Here is a 19,848-nt window from a genome sequence, read left to right as displayed (position 1 = left end):
TGGCTCTGTGTGTTGATATGCGGAGTGTGCTTGTGTGTCTCACACCGCTATTTTTGGGGCTGGGAGTGTGAGACACACTTGTGCTGGCTGCATACCCTGCAATCCAGAGGAGTGTGCCATGTGTGTGTGTACAGGGGCACTAATCTCCAAGAATCTCCAGAATCCCTGCTGGAGATTCACTTATCCCAGACATCCGCACTCTGCCTATGGGACCGAAATCCTCCTTACCATGGATTGTCTTCACAACATACTACACTGAATCTTCATAGGGATGATAGGGAGCAAAAGGGAAAAACATCTATCTATCTATCTATCTATCTATCTATCTATCTATCTATCTATCTATCTATCTATCATCTATCTATCTATCTATCTATCTATCTATCTATCTATCTATCAATCTATCTATCTATCTATCTATCTATCTATCTATCTATCTATCTATCTATCTATCTATCTATCTATCTATCTATCTATCTATCTATCTATCTATCTATCTATCTATCTATCTATCTATTGATCCATCCCATATCTATCTATCTATCTATCTATCTATCTATCTATCTATCTATCTATCTATCTATCTATCTATCTATCTATCTATCTATCTATCTATCTATCTATCTATTGATCCATCCCATATCTATCTATCTATCTATCTATCTATCTATCTATCTATCTATCTATCTATCTATCTATTGATCCATCCCATATCTATCTATCTATCTATCTATCTATCTATCTATCTATCTATCTATCTATCTATCTATCTATCTATCTATCTATCTATCTATCTATCTATCTATCTATCTATCTATCTATCTATCTATCTATCTATCTATCTATCTATCTATCTATCTATCTATCTATCTATCTATCTATCTATCTATCTATCTATCTATCTATCTATCTTTCTCTTTCTCTTGGCCTATCTATCTCTTGCACTCTCTCTCTCGCCCCTATCAATCTCATTCTACACTATCAATCTAGCTCTATACTATCAAGCTCTATCTATTGCTCTCTCTTTCTTTCTATAGAAATAGGTTTTTCAGATCATAACTTTTGCAGTAAATCAATGAATCTGTGTTGGCTTCAGTCAAATACCAAAGTATATGTGTGTGTGCGTGTTTTTTTTTTCTATTCCTTCTTTAAACGTATTGGGTCTTTGAAGTCGGTGTAGATTGTTTGATCTTTTATACTTCTTCCCTTTAGATAATTACCCCCTTTGTTTTAAAACTGCAAAAAATAGATTCACTGAGTATTCATACTGACCTTCCAGTGGATGCGTTCACTGATGTTTGTGAATAGTTAGCAATGAAAACGAATGATTCATACAGTATGGCGGCTACCAGACTCTCCGTGTAATTTAAGGTGTCAGTACACAAAGCGATTTTCCATTCTTTTTTTCTTTTTTTTTCCTTCATTAAAAATAATGCTTGTGAGTAATGTTGTAGTCTGCGTGGATTAAAGATTAATAGATGGTGCTGGTAAAAATATAGGGCGTTTTTTACTAAAATAAGTTGTTTTACATAGCCCAGAGAATATTTATTGCAACCATTCAATCATGTGCCGTTCTTTTTCCATTTCCCTGCACTTGATTGGGGGTTTGAAGTGAACGCGGGCTTTCCGAGTCAACACTATAATGACTTCAACCCCACAGAGTATTTTATGTGATTTTACTAGACTGAAACATTATCGTAAAGCTTTGCGTCCCGTTTTGACAATTTTGGTACTATATTGGATCAGTTAGATGGGGAAATTGTTGCCAGTGACAGTAAATGTTAATTTTCATTATCACTAGACTTTTAAAAATGCTGCTGGAACCCAAATACTAGCAATGAAAACATGAGGAGTGATATATCGCTGGTCTGGGCATTAAGGAGCAACCCTATAGCGTAACATAAAGGGCTCGTTCACATTGGTGGTCGGGGAGCAGTAAAAGCAGGTGTTTGAGCCATGGTTTTATCACCCTCCAACTGCCCACCTAAACACATGTTGTACTGTTCTGGACATTTTATAGATAAGCAACTCCTATCCTCATATTGATTGGTGGTTCCAAATTAATAACTACTACAGACACAAAAAGATACACTCAGCATCTTTCCAAAGATTCTAGGACAATATCCCCCGGACAATATCCCCCCTGGACAACATCCCCCCGGACGATATCCCCTGGACAATATCCCCCCGGACAATATCCCCCCGGACAATATCCCCCCGGACAATATCCCCCCTGGACAACATCCCCCCGGACAATATCCCCCTGGACAACATCCCCCAGGACAATATCCCCCTGGACAATATCCCCCTCTAACCCTAACCCTATGTCCAGGGGGATGTTTTCCAGGGGGATATTGTCCCGGGGGATATTGCCTGGGGGATGTTGTCCCAGGGGGATTATGTCCAGGGGGATGTTTTCCGGGGGGGATATTGTTCGGGGGGATATTGTTCGGGGGGATATTGTCCGGGGCATTATGTCCAGGGGGATGTTTTCCGGGGGGATATTGTCTGGGGGGATATTGTCCGGGGGGATATTGTCCGGGGGATATTGTCCTGATACCCTTTCCAAAATAACTGTTCTGCTTTATTTGACGCAATTGAATGCTTTTATACACATGACTATGTAGGTATCGCATTATTAACAGGGGGCGTAACATAGGCAGGCTAATTCTAATCAGGACTCAAAATAATGCAAACATGTAATGAAAACATTATTGGTGCCGTGTGCACAATGAGTGCAGTGTGCAATACATACAAAATATAACACAATTATATACAGGATGTACAAATTTCCTTTATAGTACACATGCTATACATGAAGAATCATACCCCAGCTCGACTGCTTCATTCGGAATTCAACAGCTGAAGACCGGTGATCTGGCTGGGTTGTTCCGTCCCCATTACAAGAAAAGCCGACCACTTGGTGTACTCTCTGACATAAATCTTTATTGGCTACATATCAAATGACACAGTATATAGACTTCAAAAGCATTTCAGCTACTACAGCCTTCCTCATAGCATTACATGGTCATGCTATGAGGAAAGATGTAGCAGCTGAAACGCGTAGGCAGTCTGTAAATTGAGTCATTTGATATGTAGCCAATAAAGACAGAGAGTGAACGGCTTTACCTGTACACATGCCATGGCTGCAGAAAAAAATGGCATGTTGTATGTGGCAGGTGGTACTGATGCTAAATGGGACCCATTCAAATGATTAGGGCTGTGACCAGTGGTGGCTGGTGCTAAACTTTTTGGGGGTGGCAAACAAAAACCCCTCCCCCCCAGGTCTGCACTCCTCCAGGGTCGTAGCTCCCTTGGCTTCTCCTCCATTCTTCTTTAGATCTGCCTTTTGTCCTGATTGGCCGGGAGGAGAAGCCGGAAACCAATAGCGAATATTGATTCACTAGTGTCACAAGTGGGTGGGTGAGCCCAACCTTTTTCAAGCCAATTAGAGCCTCATGTGCTTGAAAAAAAAAACTCATAGAAACATATGAGTCTGGTGCCCCACATGCAACACATGCAAATGAAAACTAGTGGGGCGGCCCTTATGGACCAGCCACTCCTGGCTGTGACACAACTGTGGAGTGCCAGCATTTTCAGGGTTTATTGCCTCCTCACTGCATGTCAAATGCCAATAGGCATTAATAGACACTTACAGTATGTAATTGGGCCAATTTACAGCAGCCATAGTCAACCGGAGTTCCACCCCCTTATTTCTGAACTCTCAGGCAAACTTCATAATTCAGCACTTTGAACAGATATAGAGGGTAGAGGACTGCAGAGAGACAGGTATAACATTACGGCAATCCCAGAAAATTGTGCCAGGTTTGCGCTGTGTGCAGAGACAGAGCTGTCAGGTCCCCGCTGTTCTCTATGGGGGAATCGGATGAGAACGATCCCATCTGTTACGATCCGCTGGACGGATTGAAAATAGGGTATCCCATCGTCCAGATTTGACGGATCGGATCAGATGTCAGCGGGACATCGGATGCCCCATAGAGATGCATGGGGCATCCGCTCAGATCCGCCTAAAAAACTGACAGGTGGATCTCAATGGTCAAAGTGTGAAAGGGGCCAAAACCTGAACTTCAGTCAGATATAAACCTGAATCTGACTTAATTTCAGCTTCTTTCATTCAGACTAAAAGACGGTGGGGCAGCACTTGGGGTCGGCTAGGTCCTTTGTTCACAAGGGCTGAGAATGAACATGCTAAAAGGAGGGGAGAGCAGAGAGATTACCTTTTTTTGACAGTTGGTTGCTGCTTCGTCACTGTCCTATCACAGCCCGGGGGGCAGGAAGGGGACCTATCTGTGTTACCTAATTGCAGCAGAGAAAAGTCAGGTCTCCAGCCTGGCTGGGCAGTGTAAATATCAGGACTGGATGGACAAAAAAATAAATACATCCTTTGGCAGGTTAAGCAGCCCACTTTTATGTATTTATTCTGTTTACTTACCTGTGCCTGGAGTTCAGCTTTAAATGGCATGTACACACTGGTTATCATCACATTATGCAAGCGATCTGCTTGCTTTCAAGATTGTACTTATCGCAGAGCTAAGATTCATTTTCTTTACCCTCAGTGGGCAGTTGGTGCTATTAAAATGTTGGAACGCAGTTTCTGTTTTGCTGTGTGTTTACAATACCATATGTGCAGCATTTAGACTTTTTTTTTTTTTTGGGTTCTTTTTGCTCAAACGTCTGAAATGTTGCTCGTTTATCCCTGGAATAAAACCAGGTTTAGTATTGTCATTTGTTGCTGCTGCTGCGTGCTTCTTCATTCCCAGTGAATTGTCATTTTTCAGCAGGTTGCAAACAATATGTAACTGAATTATCACTAATTAGCGGGAAGTGTTGCATATAGGCCAGGCTAATTGTGTAATAAGAGATGGAGATGACATAGAATAAAGTCTGCCTGCTGTGCATGGGCCTTGTAGACTGACAGTGGGGAATGCACACAGTGACGTCTAGGGCCCTGTTCACGTTTGCAGGATCGAGGGTTCCCAATAGAGATTTGAAAAGCTTGATTCACGTGCGTTTTTGTGTTGCGCATAGGGTAGCCTTTTCACTTGAATGGGCTGCCCTATGCAGAAGCTCAGGGAACAAATTTTGGTCCTGAGCCAGACACAATTTTACACATTCATTTTGCCTCTATTTTCGTGCAATTTGTCATCCAGCAATCGTGGCAAAATTTGCGCCAGGTTAGCGGTGCCATGCAGGATGACTGGCACCCAAACGTGTGCTAGGGGTGCGTTACAGGAATCGCGGAAAAATTGCGCCAGATTTGAGGTGCCATGCAGGATGACTGGCACCCAAACGTGCCCTATGGGTGCGTTACAGGAATCGCGGAAAAATTGCACCTGGTTTGGGGTGCCATGCGCCATGTTTGGGGTGCCATGCAGGATGACTGGCACCCAATTGTGCGCTATGGGTGCGTTACAGGAGTCGCTGAAAAATTGCGCCAGGTTTGGGGTGCCATGTAGGATGACTGGCACCCAAACGTGCGCTACGGGTGCATTACAGGAAAAGCTGAAAAATTGCACCAGGTTTGGGGTGCCATGCTGGATGACTGGCACCCAAACGTGCGTTATGGGGGCATTACGGCAATCCCAGAAAAATGGTGACAGGTTTGGGGTGCCATGCAGGATGACTGGCACCCAAACGTGCATTATGGGGGCATTACGGCAATCCCAGAAAAATGGCGCCAAGTTTGGGGTGCCATGCAGGATGACTGGAACCCAAACGTGCATTATGGGGGCGTTACAGCAATCCCAGAAAAATGGCGCCAGGTTTGGGGTGCCATGCAGGATGACTGGCACCCAAACGTGCATTACGGGTGCATTACGGCAATCCCAGAAAAATTGCGCCAGGTTTGGGGTGCCATTCAGGATGAGTGGCACCCAAACGTGGGCTACGGGTGCATTACGGCGATCCCAGAAAAATTGCGCCAGGTTTGGGGTGCCATTCAGGATGACTGGCACCCAAATGTGCGTTACGGGTGTGTTACAGGAATCGCGGAAAAATTGCGCCAGGTTTGGGGTGCCATGCAGGATGACTGGCACCCAAACGTGCGTTATGGGGGCGTTACGGCAATCCCAGGAAATGGCACCAGGTTTGGGGTGCCATGCAGGATGACTGGCACCCAAACATGTGTTATGGGTGCGTTACGTCAATCGCTAAAAAATTGTGCCAGGTTTGGGGTGCCATTCAGGATGACTGGCACCCAAACGTGCGTTACGGGTTTTGCTGTTATTTTGAACCGCTGCAATTCTTAATCACCCACACGTGAATGGGGCTTAAGGTGCATACTAGGAAGGTTTTCTAAACGTTGTTAACAATGTACTTTTATAATAATCTATACATATAATCTATATACATGATCAGTTCTGTTTTGTGCAGAAGCAATCCTCTACAAAATAAAAGAAATATAAAAGTACCCTTAAAGTGACTCTAAACTTTAAAAAAAGAGAATTCAACTATATTCAACAATGTATTCTTAACTCAAAAAAGTCCCTTTCCTTGCTCTCAGCCTCCTCCAAATCTCCAAATTCCTTTTTTGCTGGTGTGATCTAACTTCTAGTTAGTGGGTGGCTACAGTCCTTCTCCACGGTCCCATAGTATGTAGGAATGCAGCCATCTGCCACCCTCTGTATCCTACATACAGTGGGACCATGAATACCAAATGTAGCCAACCCCCAACATGAAGTCAGGTCACAGCAACAAAAAATAAAAAGGAATTTGGAGATCTGGAGGGGGCTGAGAGCAATAGAAGGGACTTTTTAAATTAAGAATACATACTTGAATAGATTTTAAACCAGAGTTGGTGTCACTTTAAGGAAACATAGAACATTCTGTGATATTGAAGACCTTTAATAGATTTTATCATCTAACTAGAACAGGTTCTGGTTCAACAACTTTCACATCTCATTCTGTTACTGGACAATCAACATCTACACTTTCCATGGTGATGTCAGTGCTACCATTTGGATGTAAATGTTGAGGTATCTTCCTTATGGGAACTGAAGAAGTGGCTCGGAGTAGCCACAACATGTTGTCAATGTTATAGAACAAGTCTGGTTGAATGTGAATACTTCTGCTAGCTTTACCGTGACCTGGATAAATGAGAACCTTCATAGACTTATAGCCAGTATAGCCAGTAGTAGTTGGTCATGGTGAACTGTATATGTTCTGTAATGTTGAAGATGCTTCGTAGATTATATTATGTAACTAGAACAAGTTCTTGCTCCACGACTTTCACTTCTTTGATAATGTTCATGGACAATCCCCATCTACACTTTCCATGGTGATTAGATTAAGGTGTCTTTGCTACCTGTTTGGATATACTGTAAATGTTGGGGTATCTTCCTTATGGGAACTGAAAAAGTGTCTTATGCCTCGTTTCCACTGAGTGATACGGTACGGTTCGGTTCAGTACGGTACGGTTCGGAACGGTACACATTGTGTTTCCACTGCCAATAGTACCCTTTCATGATAGGCGTGGTGTAGCAGGAAAACTGTGATAGACGATTCTCTGTCAACCAATCAAAGTTCTGCAGAGTGTAGCTCCACCCTGTTGGTACGGTACTAATGTGCTTGGTACCCCAACGAAAGGGTACCAAAAAGTGGTACGGTACGGTTCGGAATTAGGGTACCATTCATAATGTAAACGGCATAAATAGCGTACCGAACCGAACCGTACCAGAAAGCTCAGTGGAAACGAGCCATTAGAGAAGCTACAAAATGTTGTCAATGGTATAGAACAAGTCCAGTTGAACGTGACCAACTGCTACCAGCTTCACCGTGATCTGGATAAATGGGAACCTTAATAGACATATAGCTAATATAGCTAGTAGAAGTTGGAAATGGTGAACTGGACATGTTCTGTGATGTTGAAGACGTTTCATAGATTATGTTATGTAACTAGAACAGGTTCTGTTTCCATGACTTTCACATCTTTCACATCCATGACCTGGATAAATGAGAACCTTCATAGAGGTATAGGTAATAGTAGTTGGTCACAGTGAACTGGATATGTCTTGTAATGGTGAAGACGTTTCGTAGATTATATTATGTAACTACAACAGGTTCTGTTTCCATGACTTTCACATCTTTCACATCCATGACCTGGATAAATGAGAACCTTCATAGAGGTATAGGTAATAGTAGTTGGTCACAGTGAACTGGATATGTCCTGTAATGGTGAAGACATTTCGTAGATTATGTTATGTAACTACAACAGGTTCTGATTCCATGACTTTCACATCTTTCACATCCATGACCTGGATAAATGAGAACCTTCATAGAGGTATAGGTAATAGTAGTTGGTCACAGTGAACTGGATATGTCCTGTAATGGTGAAGACGTTTCGTAGATTATATTATGTAACTACAACAGGTTCTGTTTCCATGACTTTCACATCTTTCACATCCATGACCTGGATAAATGAGAACCTTCATAGAGGTATAGGTAATAGTAGTTGGTCACAGTGAACTGGCTATGTCCTGTAATGGTGAAGATGTTTCGGAGATTATATTATGTAACTAGAACAGGTTCTGTTTCCATGACTTTCACATCTTTCACATCCATGACCTGGATAAATAAGAACCTTCATAGAGGTATAGGTAATAGTAGTTGGTCACAGTGAACTGGATATGTCCTGTAATGGTGAAGACATTTCATAGATTATGTTATGTAACTACAACAGGTTCTGATTCCATGACTTTCACATCTTTCACATCCATGACCTGGATAAATGAGAACCTTCATAGAGGTATAGGTAATAGTAGTTGGTCACAGTGAACTGGATATGTCCTGTAATGGTGAAGACGTTTCGTAGATTATATTATGTAACTACAACAGGTTCTGGTTCCATGACTTTCACATCTTTAATAACGTTTATGGACAATCAACATCTACACTTTCTATGGTGATTAGATTAGGGTGCCAGTGCTACCTGTTTGGATATAAAAGTTGGGGTATCTTATTTACTGGAACTGAAGAAGTGGCTTACAGAAGCTACCAAATGTTTTTAACATTACAGAACAAGTCCAGTTGAATGTGACAACTACTACCACTACTAGATATACCCCAACTTGGATAATTGAGAATCTTTATAGACATATAGGAGGTTAGCTAGTAGTATTTGGTCACGGAGAACTGGACATGATCTGTAATGTTGAAGATGTTTCACAGATTATGTTATATAACTAGAACAGGTTCTTGTTCCTCATTTTTCAGATCTTTCATTTTGTTTATGGACAATCAATATCTACACTTTCCGTGGTGATTGGATTAAGGTATATGTGCCATCTGTGATAAAAAAAGGTGGGGTATCTTCTTCATTGGAACTGTAGAAGTGACCAAATGGCTATAACATTACAGAACAAGTCCAGTTGAAAGTGACTTCTACTACTAGATATACCATGACCTGGATAAATGAGAACCTTCATGGCCAAATAGCCAGTATTAAAAAAGCCTTTATTAAAAAAAGAAAAACCTTATTATAGGGTTAACCGAGCATATGAGAAAACCTACATCAAGCTCTCCTTACTGGTGTAATGTAAATACGCTCTGACAGACCCAGCAATATTTGATCAATTTCTACAAACACTTTGATATGGAGGAGAGCGGGAGAGCGGAGACAGAGATTGAAGGATGGGGAAGATCTAAACACTGTGAATCACTGGGCTGGGGAAGCTAAACACAGCCCTCAGGGTCCTTGTCTTACTTGCAAACACCTTAACCGTTGTGATGCCACCAGCACCCCTCAACCCAGAGCCCAGCACACAAAGGGTTAATGTTGTCTATCCTTGCTGTGCCTGCCAGCTTACACAGGGTTAATTCAAAAGCAGAACGCTCAGCGCTTAGGCCGCTTCGTAGAGCGCGTAGAATAGCAAAGCTGTATTAAATATATATGTATTTGTTGTCTGCCGCCTGAAGACGCATGAAATGAAGGAATGTTATTAAATTCTAAGGGAAATCGAGTCGGAAGTAAAAAATGTAATGATAATATACTGAATGTATGCTCCGTTTTACTTCATAAAAAACCTCCTTTTATGAGCACACGCTGTGCTATGGAAGTCCAATTCTTCCAATTTCCTTGATATCATATATAACTTAGAAAAGTAGGCTGTTGTGGATAGGCTAGTCCAAGCTTACTCTACAAGGTGTGGCTGGTGGGTAGGCTTTGTATTCTACAGGGACAGAGGACGGCTGGAGCTCACGGTTTGGTAGACGCAGAGTATCTTGGCTTGTTTGTGGTCTCATGGACATTGATAGGCATATTTATTTATTTTTTTAATGTTCCCATCTTTAATTGGGCCATAGAAAAAAAAATAAAAAATAAACATCCAGATCCAACATTTAGAGGTGGTCCACACTAGCGCGACTTGTCAGGCGACTTGTCAGCCTGACAAGTCGCGCTCCCTCGCAGTCCATTGACCGCTACAGGACCCGTTCTAATAGGAGCGACACAAGTCGCTCCGACTTAGAAAAAGGGTCCTGTACTACTTCGGGGCAACCTCGGAGCGACTTGCATAGACTTCCATTATGTGAAGTCCCTGCAAGTCGCTCCAAAGTCGTGGCGCATGGTAATGCACAAGTCGCCCCCGAAGTAGTAAGGAGTCGTGTCGCCTTAGTGTGAACCGACTCTTAATCTTCGTCTTCCTCCTCCTCTTCATCCTGGTTGATATGGAAGTATCTTAATTCATAACTTTCCTTACTGTTCGCAACCACACGGAGCCAGTCACGGAGGCTGTTTTTCTTCAGGTATTTCTTGGTCAGATATTTTAAGTACCTCTTAGAAAATAGCACCTCTGATGTCACAGTGATTTTACTCTTGCTTCTCTCAATAGTGACCACTCCGCCACCCAGGTTGCCAACTTTTCCATTCACCTTCATGTGGTCGTGTAAGAACTGTTCAAAGTTAGCAGCATCCATGATGCCATCTTCTACAGGGTGTGTGCAGTCCAAGGTGAACTTCAAGAGCTGCTTCTTCTTCTTGCTGCCCTTGGTCGCTGTCTTTTTCTGGGGAGCCATGGCGACCTCAGATGGCTGAAAGGATAGGCATATTAAAAGGATATATGAACTAGGGATGTACCCATACCAGTTTTTTAACGACTACCGATACTTTTTCTCAAGTACTCTCTAAAAGAGAATTACCAATACCATGGGCGTCCGCAAGGGGGGGCAAGGGGGAGCAAGTGCCCCCTCCTGGAAATTTTCTGGCCTGCTCTAAGAGGGGAATCTATGGGGACCCTCGCCTGCTCTAAAGGGGGATCTATGGGGACCCTGCTTCTAAAGGGGGATCTATGGGGGACCCTGGCCTGCTCTATAGGGGGATATATGGGGAACCTGCTCTAAAGGGGATTTATAGGGGACCCTGGCCTGACCTGCGCTAAAGGGGGATCTATGGGCACCTGCTCTAAAGGGGATCTATGGGGGACCCTGGCCTGCTCTAAAGGGGGATTTCTTGGGACCCTGGCCTGCCCTAAAGGGGATCTATGGGGATCCTGGCCTGCTCTAAATGGGGTCATATTGGCTATATCTATATATATACATTTATATATATTCTTTAAAGGGAGTGCCTGGAGAACCTGGTGGTGCAGGAAAACCTGGTAGCACAGGGAATATAGGTGAAAAGGTAAGACTAAAGAGGGATTTATGGGGACCCTGGCCTGCTCTAAAGGGGGATCTATGGGGACCCTGCTCTAAAGGGCATCTATGGGGGACCCTAACCTGGCCTGCTCTAAAGAAGAATCCATGGGGGGCGAAAAGGGGCGGAGCATGGGTGACCTTAAAATGATGCCCCCCCCCCCTAAAAAATGTTCTGCGGACTCCCATGACCGATACCTATTTTGCCCTTGGATGCATTTATTTTTTACACATCGTGCCCAACTCACCCACCTCTGCCCTGGTGGTTTTATGGGTTTTTTGGGTTTACATATATGTGGTCCAGTTTTGACAGCAGGATCTCAGCCCGCCTTTGGTGTGACTTTGTTCAGGGGTTCAGGTGCAATTCAGGTGTGAATTGTCAAAGCATATGACAATGGAAATCGCATCTGAACCATGTTTAAAATCATACTGGACTCTTTTGAAAAACACACTGTGGCCGACCTGCACATATGCGAACTGCCTTAAAAAAGGCTGCAGATTCTCATGTCATGCGGATCGGATGTGGTTCAAAAGTTGGCATTATATGTGAACCGGGTCCTACAGTCTCCGGACTTGAAGGTATTGGTTGTAGTATCAGATCATTTGCACGACAAGTACTCGTGCAAATGTTTAGTATCAGGCATTGATACAGGTATCAGTGTAACACTAATATAAACCCAGTAATTGAAGTCTTATATAAATGTTAATGTGTTCATGCAATTTCAAAAGGCATTGGCAATATTTTAAAATAATACCTGGTGATCCTGCCATGAAGGTCCTTCTTGTTAAAGCAGTGGTTCTCAACTCCGGTCCTCGGGACCCACTAACAGGCCAGAATTTAAGTATTACCTTGGGGAGATGCAGACTACAATACTGCAATCACTGAACAGCAAATGAGATCACCTGTGATGTTATTTAGTTATCTTACAAACCTGGCCTGTTGGTGGGTCCCGAGGACCGGAGTTGAGAACCACTGTGTTATAGGGTGGTAATGCTTTGTAAAGAAAGAAGGGAGTGAGCAGTCAGAGCACTGGCTTATGGTGTCTTTCTTGCACTGTAAAACAACATGGAAAATGGAACGAGCCAGCAACAAGTAGTAATATTTATTATAGCAGGTAGGGTACAGATAAAGCAAGGGCTTACGCGTTTCGTCATGTAGCCTTCACTATGACTAAGTGAATATTACTACTTTTGGAAGATCGAATTGCCAGCTTTCTTCATTTTCCATGTGACATTGCTTTGTACCGGTCTCCCAATCCTGCTTTTGAGTTGTCATCCTGACTGTTCTGATGGAAGTTATAAGTGGCCATGCCAACTCTCATGGCATGGTACACTGTGCAGGCATGGTACACAGTTATCACCATCAGGAAATCCATCCTGAGAAATGGCATTGAGCCATCTCTGAAGTGCATGTAGACAGTAAGAGGCTGCAGGAGATCGATAATGCAATGTAACAAAGGATAAAAAAAAATGTAAACTTTAATTTATTGGCACACCATGGAAATTATTGATACATTGTGCTTCAATAAACTTAAACTGACCATGCAATAAGAAACCAGACAAAAAACCCACTAAAAAAAAGTCTATTGTCTTTTGTCAAAGGAGCCTGCCGGAAGATTTTTAGCCAAGCAGCAGCTGCATCCAATCAGATGCAAGTGCTGTTTGAGTACTCTGTAAGTATACAATTCGTACAAAGTTGTGTGAATCTTTGGCAAAAGCATTGATAAATAGATAAGGTTTATTGATAAATAGGGTTTATATCGACCTTAATAATGCAGCAACAGATCCCATTTCCTAATCCTGTTTCAATGAACTTTGATCGATAAAAAATCATTCTGATTGGTTGTAATGAGTTCTTTGTCTGTGAAGTGTGTCATTACGCTTTGCACTACCTTAGTATGAGCGATGATCTTTGAAGTGAATGGAGCTGATCTGGTGCTGCTTGTATGGTACATTAGACCCAGGGAGGGGTTGTCAGTGTACCCGAGCGTCAGCAAGTCAACGCCAAACTCAGGTCAATAGGACAATTGACTTGCGTTGTGTGCTGACTCCAAGCACTTGTGTACATTGACAGACGGACTCCCTGCAGAGTTCAGGGAACATTGTCGCTGTATTGGCTCTATTCTGTTTGCAGGGAAGGAAACAATGCTGAGCGTGCCGGGTCTCAGACTGAGCAGTCATGGACCTGAGCCCTTAAAGTGACTCTTTTTCATTACGGCCTGGCTTATATTTAGGCTGCATTCACACCTGAGTGCATCATCTTTGGGGTTATTTTTCATGCATTTTTATGCACGTCTTGTGCGTTTTTATACAGCGTTTTTGGGATTGGCGTTTTCTTTATTAGCCAATAGAGAAAACTATCATTTGTTGCATCATTTCAGCTGTTTTAGCTGTTCCATTAGCTTTTATTCCTTTTTTTATTATTATTAATCATTTATTATATATTTTTTTCGTTAGGGTAAGGGCTTAGAGTTAGGGTTAGGATTAGGAGTTGGGGTTAGGGTTTTAAATTATTTTTTATAAATTTTTTTGTTAGGGTGTTACTACTACTACTACTACTACTACAACTTTCACTACTTCTACTACTACTACTACTACTAATAATAAATTAACAAACACGTAAAATAAATACACAAATGAATAAAAATCATAAAAAATGAATAATAAATACATTCAATAAATGAGTACTAAGTAATAACAAATAAATAAATAATTAACCCCTAACTTAAACCTCTAACGCTTAAAAAAATAAAATAATAATAAGAAATTGCTAAACACTCTAAGCTTAACACAAAATAAATAAATAAATACATTTATATTATTATTATAGTAATAGTACTTTTTTTGGGGGTCGGGTGTTTATGTATTATTATATTTGTATTATTATTATTATTATTAATAATAATAATTATAATAATTATAATCATAATTTATTTATATATTTTTTTGAAGTTAAGCTCCTTCCTCTCCACTGCAGCCGCTGCTGGCTGACACAGTGGGAGCCAGATCACATGACTGGCCTGAAAATAGGTAAGTCTCTACATCTTTTTTACGCAGGTTAGCCAGCATAGTTATTAGGAGGGGGAAGGGAGCATTTTTAAGACTCATTAGGTCTAGCCTAGAATGCCACTGTATGGAAACCAGGATGCTTCCTATTCTGCAAATGCTGGTTGCCTGGCTTTTATGTTGTTTATCTGGCTATACTACTTTGAGCTACTAACCTGAAACATGTATGAAGATACAGATTTCTTGCTCTGACTTTCCTAAAATATTTGTTTTGCTTTAAAAAGCTGGCTGCCCTGCTATTGAAATCCTTACAGTTGATGGAATCTCATAGTCCAAATTAATATGAATCTGCTGAAACTCAAACCAGTGTGTCACTGCTTCAAGCCCTTTATTTGTCCCACCTCAGCCTCTCCTACACACAGTGGAGCAGGAGCGAGAGAATGCAGATTATGGAGTCATGTGACAAGAGTCTGAAGTCCCAGATTCTTAAAAAAAAGATTAGAAGATTTTATAAAAAGAACAGAACACTATGGACTTATTCAGAATTCACATGATCAATAAAAAGAATATGATTCCCTTTTAAAGTGTATCTGTTCTATGGCTATGCAGGGCAAAGGAACTGGTCTGACTTAATGCCCTCCCTCCCCAGTGGCACATAATTACCTTTCCTTCACTCCCCTGCCAAAAATTAGCTGTTGGGATGGTCTGTATTTCAGAAATGTTCCTAAGAAAAGTCAAGCAACTCTGTATATCTTCTAATATTTTATTATCACATCTCAGTGAGTAAAAAAGAACAAGGTGGCTAACGTGTTTCGGCGATAGGCCTTGATCACAGCACACCATAAAATAAGGTCTTTAAGCAATTTACTCATTTTAGGCTCCTCAAAAGAAAGTGGTACTGAGAGAAATTCAGAGGCTGCCAATGCTAGTTGCTGGGTTATCTCTGGCTTTCGGAATCAGTGACCTGAAACAATTATGCAGAACAGATATGTCAGAGTGAGGTCAGAACTCCAGATCTATTTTTTCCAAGTCAGTGACTCAGAAAGTACTGAAGAATCTTTTCAGTAGAACAGCCAGGCAACTACCACTTTCATAAGTATACTTTATTAATGGTAGCCTCAATGCTTAGATGTCCTAAAAGAGGTTGTCTCATAACAGTATGCCCCTCTTACATTGGCGGCTTCGATGTCAGCCTCACAAAGAGTTGAAAAGTCAAGCTGTTGACCAAGCAGCGTTGTACCCAGAACTATGCAGGCACTATCTGATAGAAGGCCAATTAGCTCAAGGAACCCATAAGAACCTCTGAAGGAACCTATAGGAACCTCTGAAGGAACCCATAGAAACCTCGGGAGGAACCCATATGGCACTTTTCCACTGCAAGTACCGGCTCGGCTCTACTCGGCCCTGCTTGGCCCGGTTTGCTTTTCCACTGCTGGTACTGCATGGTATAGTGTCGGAACGATTCGGTACGGTACGGTATAGGTTTGCTTTTCCACTAAAGTAGTACTAAAGTTAAGTGGGTGGGATAACAACGGGGTGGGTGGGATTCTTTGACCAATCAGTGGCTAGTAGTGACTGCATGCAAAGGATTGTGGGATATGGTACCAGTTTGGTACCTGTTGGAACCACAATCGAGTAGGTACTGTTTTTTCAGAGCCGTACCGTACCGTACCGTTCGGTTCCATGCAGTGGAAAAGCAAACCTATACCGTACCGTACCGAACCGTTCCGACCCTATACCATGCGGTACCAGCAGTGGAAAAGCACAAAAGCGTGCCGAACCGGTACGGTTCCATGCAGTGGAAAAGCGCCAATAGAAACCTCTGGAGGAACCTATAGGAACCTCTGAAGGAACCCATAGAAACCTCGGGAGGAACCCATAGAAACCTCTGGAGGAACCCATAGGAACCTCTGAAGGAACCCATAGGAACCTCTGAAGGAACCCATAGGAACCTCTGAAGGAACCCATAGAAACCTCTGGAGGAACCCATAGAAACCTCTGGAGGAACCCATAGACACCTCTGGAGGAACCCATCGAAAACTCTGGAGGAACCCATAGGAAACTCTGAAGGAACCCATAAGAACCTCTGGAGGAACCCAGAAGAACCTCTGGAGGAACCCATAGAAGCCTCTGGAGGAACCCATAGAAACCTCTGAAGGAACCCATAGGAACCTCTGAAGGAACCCATAAGAACCTCTGGAGGAACCCATAGAAACCTCTGAAGGAACCCATAGGAACCTCTGAAGGAACACATAAGAACCTCTGGTGGAACCCATAGAAACCTCTGAAGGAACCCATAAGAACCTCTGAAGGAACCCATAGGAACCTCTGAAGGAACGCATAAGAACCTCTGGAGGAACCCATAGAAACCTCTGGAGGAACCGTAGGGTTCCATGAATCCCTGATTAAGAAAATTTTTGGCTCCTGGACTGCATCTTAGCTTGTCTCTTACCACCAATAGAAGAGACATAAAACGCGTTCACCGGGTGCCTGTAGATATATAACAGCTCCTCTTCAAACAATACTCTGAATTTCTACTATACGGCTGGTTTTCTTTATATTTGATTCTCCTCAAAGTTAGGACTATTTGAAGCTCTTGGTTATGCAAGACCTACAGCCCTACATATGAAATAGACCAAACCTGAAATAAAACCTCTTAATTATATTCAACACAGTCCTGACTAAGAGCAAGCAACACAAGGGGCTTGCTCTAACCTTTATTAGCCAGGAAAGCTCCTCTGTGTGCCTCTCTGAAACCAGTTTCCCTACATTACTAAAGAGCCAAGCTTATCTGGCTTTAGGGCTAAGACCTGCCAACTTCCATTCCCCTGTTCTGCAAAAGTACCTCAATGATGAATAGGGGCACTATCATTGGATAGTGGAATGGAAATTGGTGGTGCTTAGCCCACTGCTGAACCTTATTAAAACTCTAGTAAAACTAGCTGCAGAGATGCAAATAGAGGTTGGTTTTATGTGTGATGGTAGGCATCTTGTGGTCACTTTTAGGATTGACTCCCACTTAAAAATGCTAGCTGCCTGGCTATTATGCTGATCCATTGACTTTTTGGAAGCACTGACTTGAAACACATATGCAAATAAAGAGTTCAAGTTCCATCCAGGAAAACAATATTTTTTGTAAGCCAACTATGGCAGCCCGTATTTCTCTACCAATTTCCTTTAAATATTTAAAATGGATTGCTTAAAAGACCCTTATATTTAAGACATCAAATATTGGATTCACCGCCTGCCAGACAGGTAAGTATTAAATCTCTTCTTTTTCACAGTGGCTCTGTTTTTATATTTGTACTGTAACAACAGGGTCATTCTAAGTATAATCCCGACAAGTACCAATTCTTACACAAGACATCGGCAAGCACTGAAGAGCCAGACTTGTTTGCCTTCAGCTTTTAAGAGGTCTATCGGTGTAGAGCTCAACATTGCAGTGCCAACATCTTAAAGGCTGTGCAATCCAAGCGCTCACCATTGGGGGGCAATGTCTGCACACAGCCTCTCTGAGATGTCTGCAAATTCTCAACCGACTCCTTTTTAAGTTGATAAAATCTTTCAATTAAGGATCTTGTATAACGTGCCCCGCTCTCGCTTTGTAAATCTAACAAACGTTTAGTGCGTCACATGGGGGTGCAGCCTGTGACCGCTGTCTGCGGACAGAGGAAAATCTGTGTCTCCTAGCCAGCCGTTATGGGGCTCATTAATATAGAACACGGAGAAGTCTGTTGGCATAGCCAGCAATTCACATCTGAAGATTGATAATGTAATAAACTGCTTTCCTGCAAAGTATTACTCCCGTTCCCCAACAATAGCGATAGCTCTTGCGCCATGCACAGCGAAACTGTATTTTGATTCTGCCAAAATTGTTTGTGTTGTGCGGCAATCTTTTGCTGAGTATGGACAACCCAAGGCTAGAGATTGCCTTGCGGTTCGCCCAGTGGTCGATTCGGGGCAAATTTTGCTTGTTCGCTAATTCGCAAAAAGTCGGACTTTTGCCGATGTTCGCGAATATGTCCATGCCACCATTTTCTTTTTCATTCAGAAGAACTTTGACCCATGACACAGCCGTCAGGTGGAACGGGACAGCCAATTGAAACATTCCAGCACATGTACAGTCCCCCTACCCTATAAATAGACCCGATCTGGCGGCCATTTCACATTCCACTTTCTGCCAGTGTAGGGAGAGGTCTGCTGTGCTCATTAGGGAGAGTTTGCTAGGCACATGTAGCACTGTGAAGATCCACAAAAGTCCTTTTTAGGGCTGGTATTTCGGTATAGGCCTTCTACAGTCTCTTTTCAGGTTAGGGAGAGGTATCCAGTGGTTGCTTTAGGGGCAGTTAGAGATCGGCTGCAGTCACAAATCGCTCTGTCAATGTCCACAAAAGTCCTTTCCAGGGCTGGTATTTCGGTATAGGTCTAGTATCTTTTGAGCTTAGGGAGAGGTATCCTGTGGTTGCTGTAGGGGCAGTTAGAGATCGGCTGCAGTCACACACAAATCGCTAATTTTGATCTCACACAAATCGCTTTGTCAATGTCCACCAAAGTCATTTAAGGTGCTCCAATGTCGTTTTAGGGTCTATTACAGTGTCTTTACTATAGGGGCCAGGTATCCTGTGGTTGCTTTAGGGGCAGTTAGAGATCGGCTGCAGTCACACACAAAATCGCTAATTTTGATCCCACACAAATCGCTATGTCAATGTCCACAAAAGTCATTTAAGGTGCTCCAATGTCGTTTTAGGGTCTATTACAGTCTTTTTACTATAGGGACAGGTATCCAGTGGTTGTCACAGATGTGTGAATGGACCCTATATGTATTAGACAATGTATTTACTGGCTGCTGTCAGTTCTGGCTGATTTATGAAAAAAAAATATATTTTTTGCTGTAAAAAAAAAAAATAAAACATTTAGGGCAACTTTTTCAATTGCAATACTTCTGTTATGACATTGTCCATGTGCTGGGACTATTTGTGCACAGCTAGTATGTCTTTTGTGGCTGCAAATATGACCTAAAGGTTTTTAAAGTTTGCCTCCCATTAAAGTCAATGGGGCCCGCCGCGAGCTCGCGGTTTGCGGACTTTTGAGAAGATTTGCGGCTGACGTTCGCGAAACGCCCCGGCCGATGTTCGTCTATCACTATCCATCACTACCCAAGGCCCCCAACAAACACAAGATGACTGGCTGGATTGG

General features: G+C 42.4%; 2 protein-coding genes across 10 annotated transcripts in view; one reads left to right on the top strand and one right to left on the bottom strand.

Moving 5' to 3' along the window:
* Window positions 1-19,848, top strand: part of PTPRT (protein tyrosine phosphatase receptor type T) — a 677,999-nt gene that overhangs the window by 8,717 nt on the left and 649,434 nt on the right. The gene's annotated exons all lie outside the window — the stretch shown is intronic.
* On the bottom strand, window positions 10,641-11,049 carry LOC309567531 (large ribosomal subunit protein eL22-like). The gene has a single exon (XM_082272916.1). The coding sequence runs from the start codon at window positions 11,029-11,031 to the stop codon at window positions 10,645-10,647; it is 387 nt and encodes a 128-aa protein (XP_082129042.1). The 5' UTR covers window positions 11,032-11,049; the 3' UTR covers window positions 10,641-10,644.

Source organism: Pelophylax lessonae, assembly GCF_965119305.1.
Source record: "Pelophylax lessonae genome assembly, chromosome: 11".
Classification (NCBI taxonomy): Eukaryota; Metazoa; Chordata; class Amphibia; order Anura; family Ranidae; genus Pelophylax; species Pelophylax lessonae.
This window is presented reverse-complemented; position numbering and strand designations above follow the sequence as displayed.

Bases quoted from the DNA above. Each gene is read 5' to 3' on its own strand.
- LOC309567531 (XM_082272916.1), bottom strand. From the start codon at position 11,031: ATGGCTCCCCAGAAAAAGACAGCGACCAAGGGCAGCAAGAAGAAGAAG.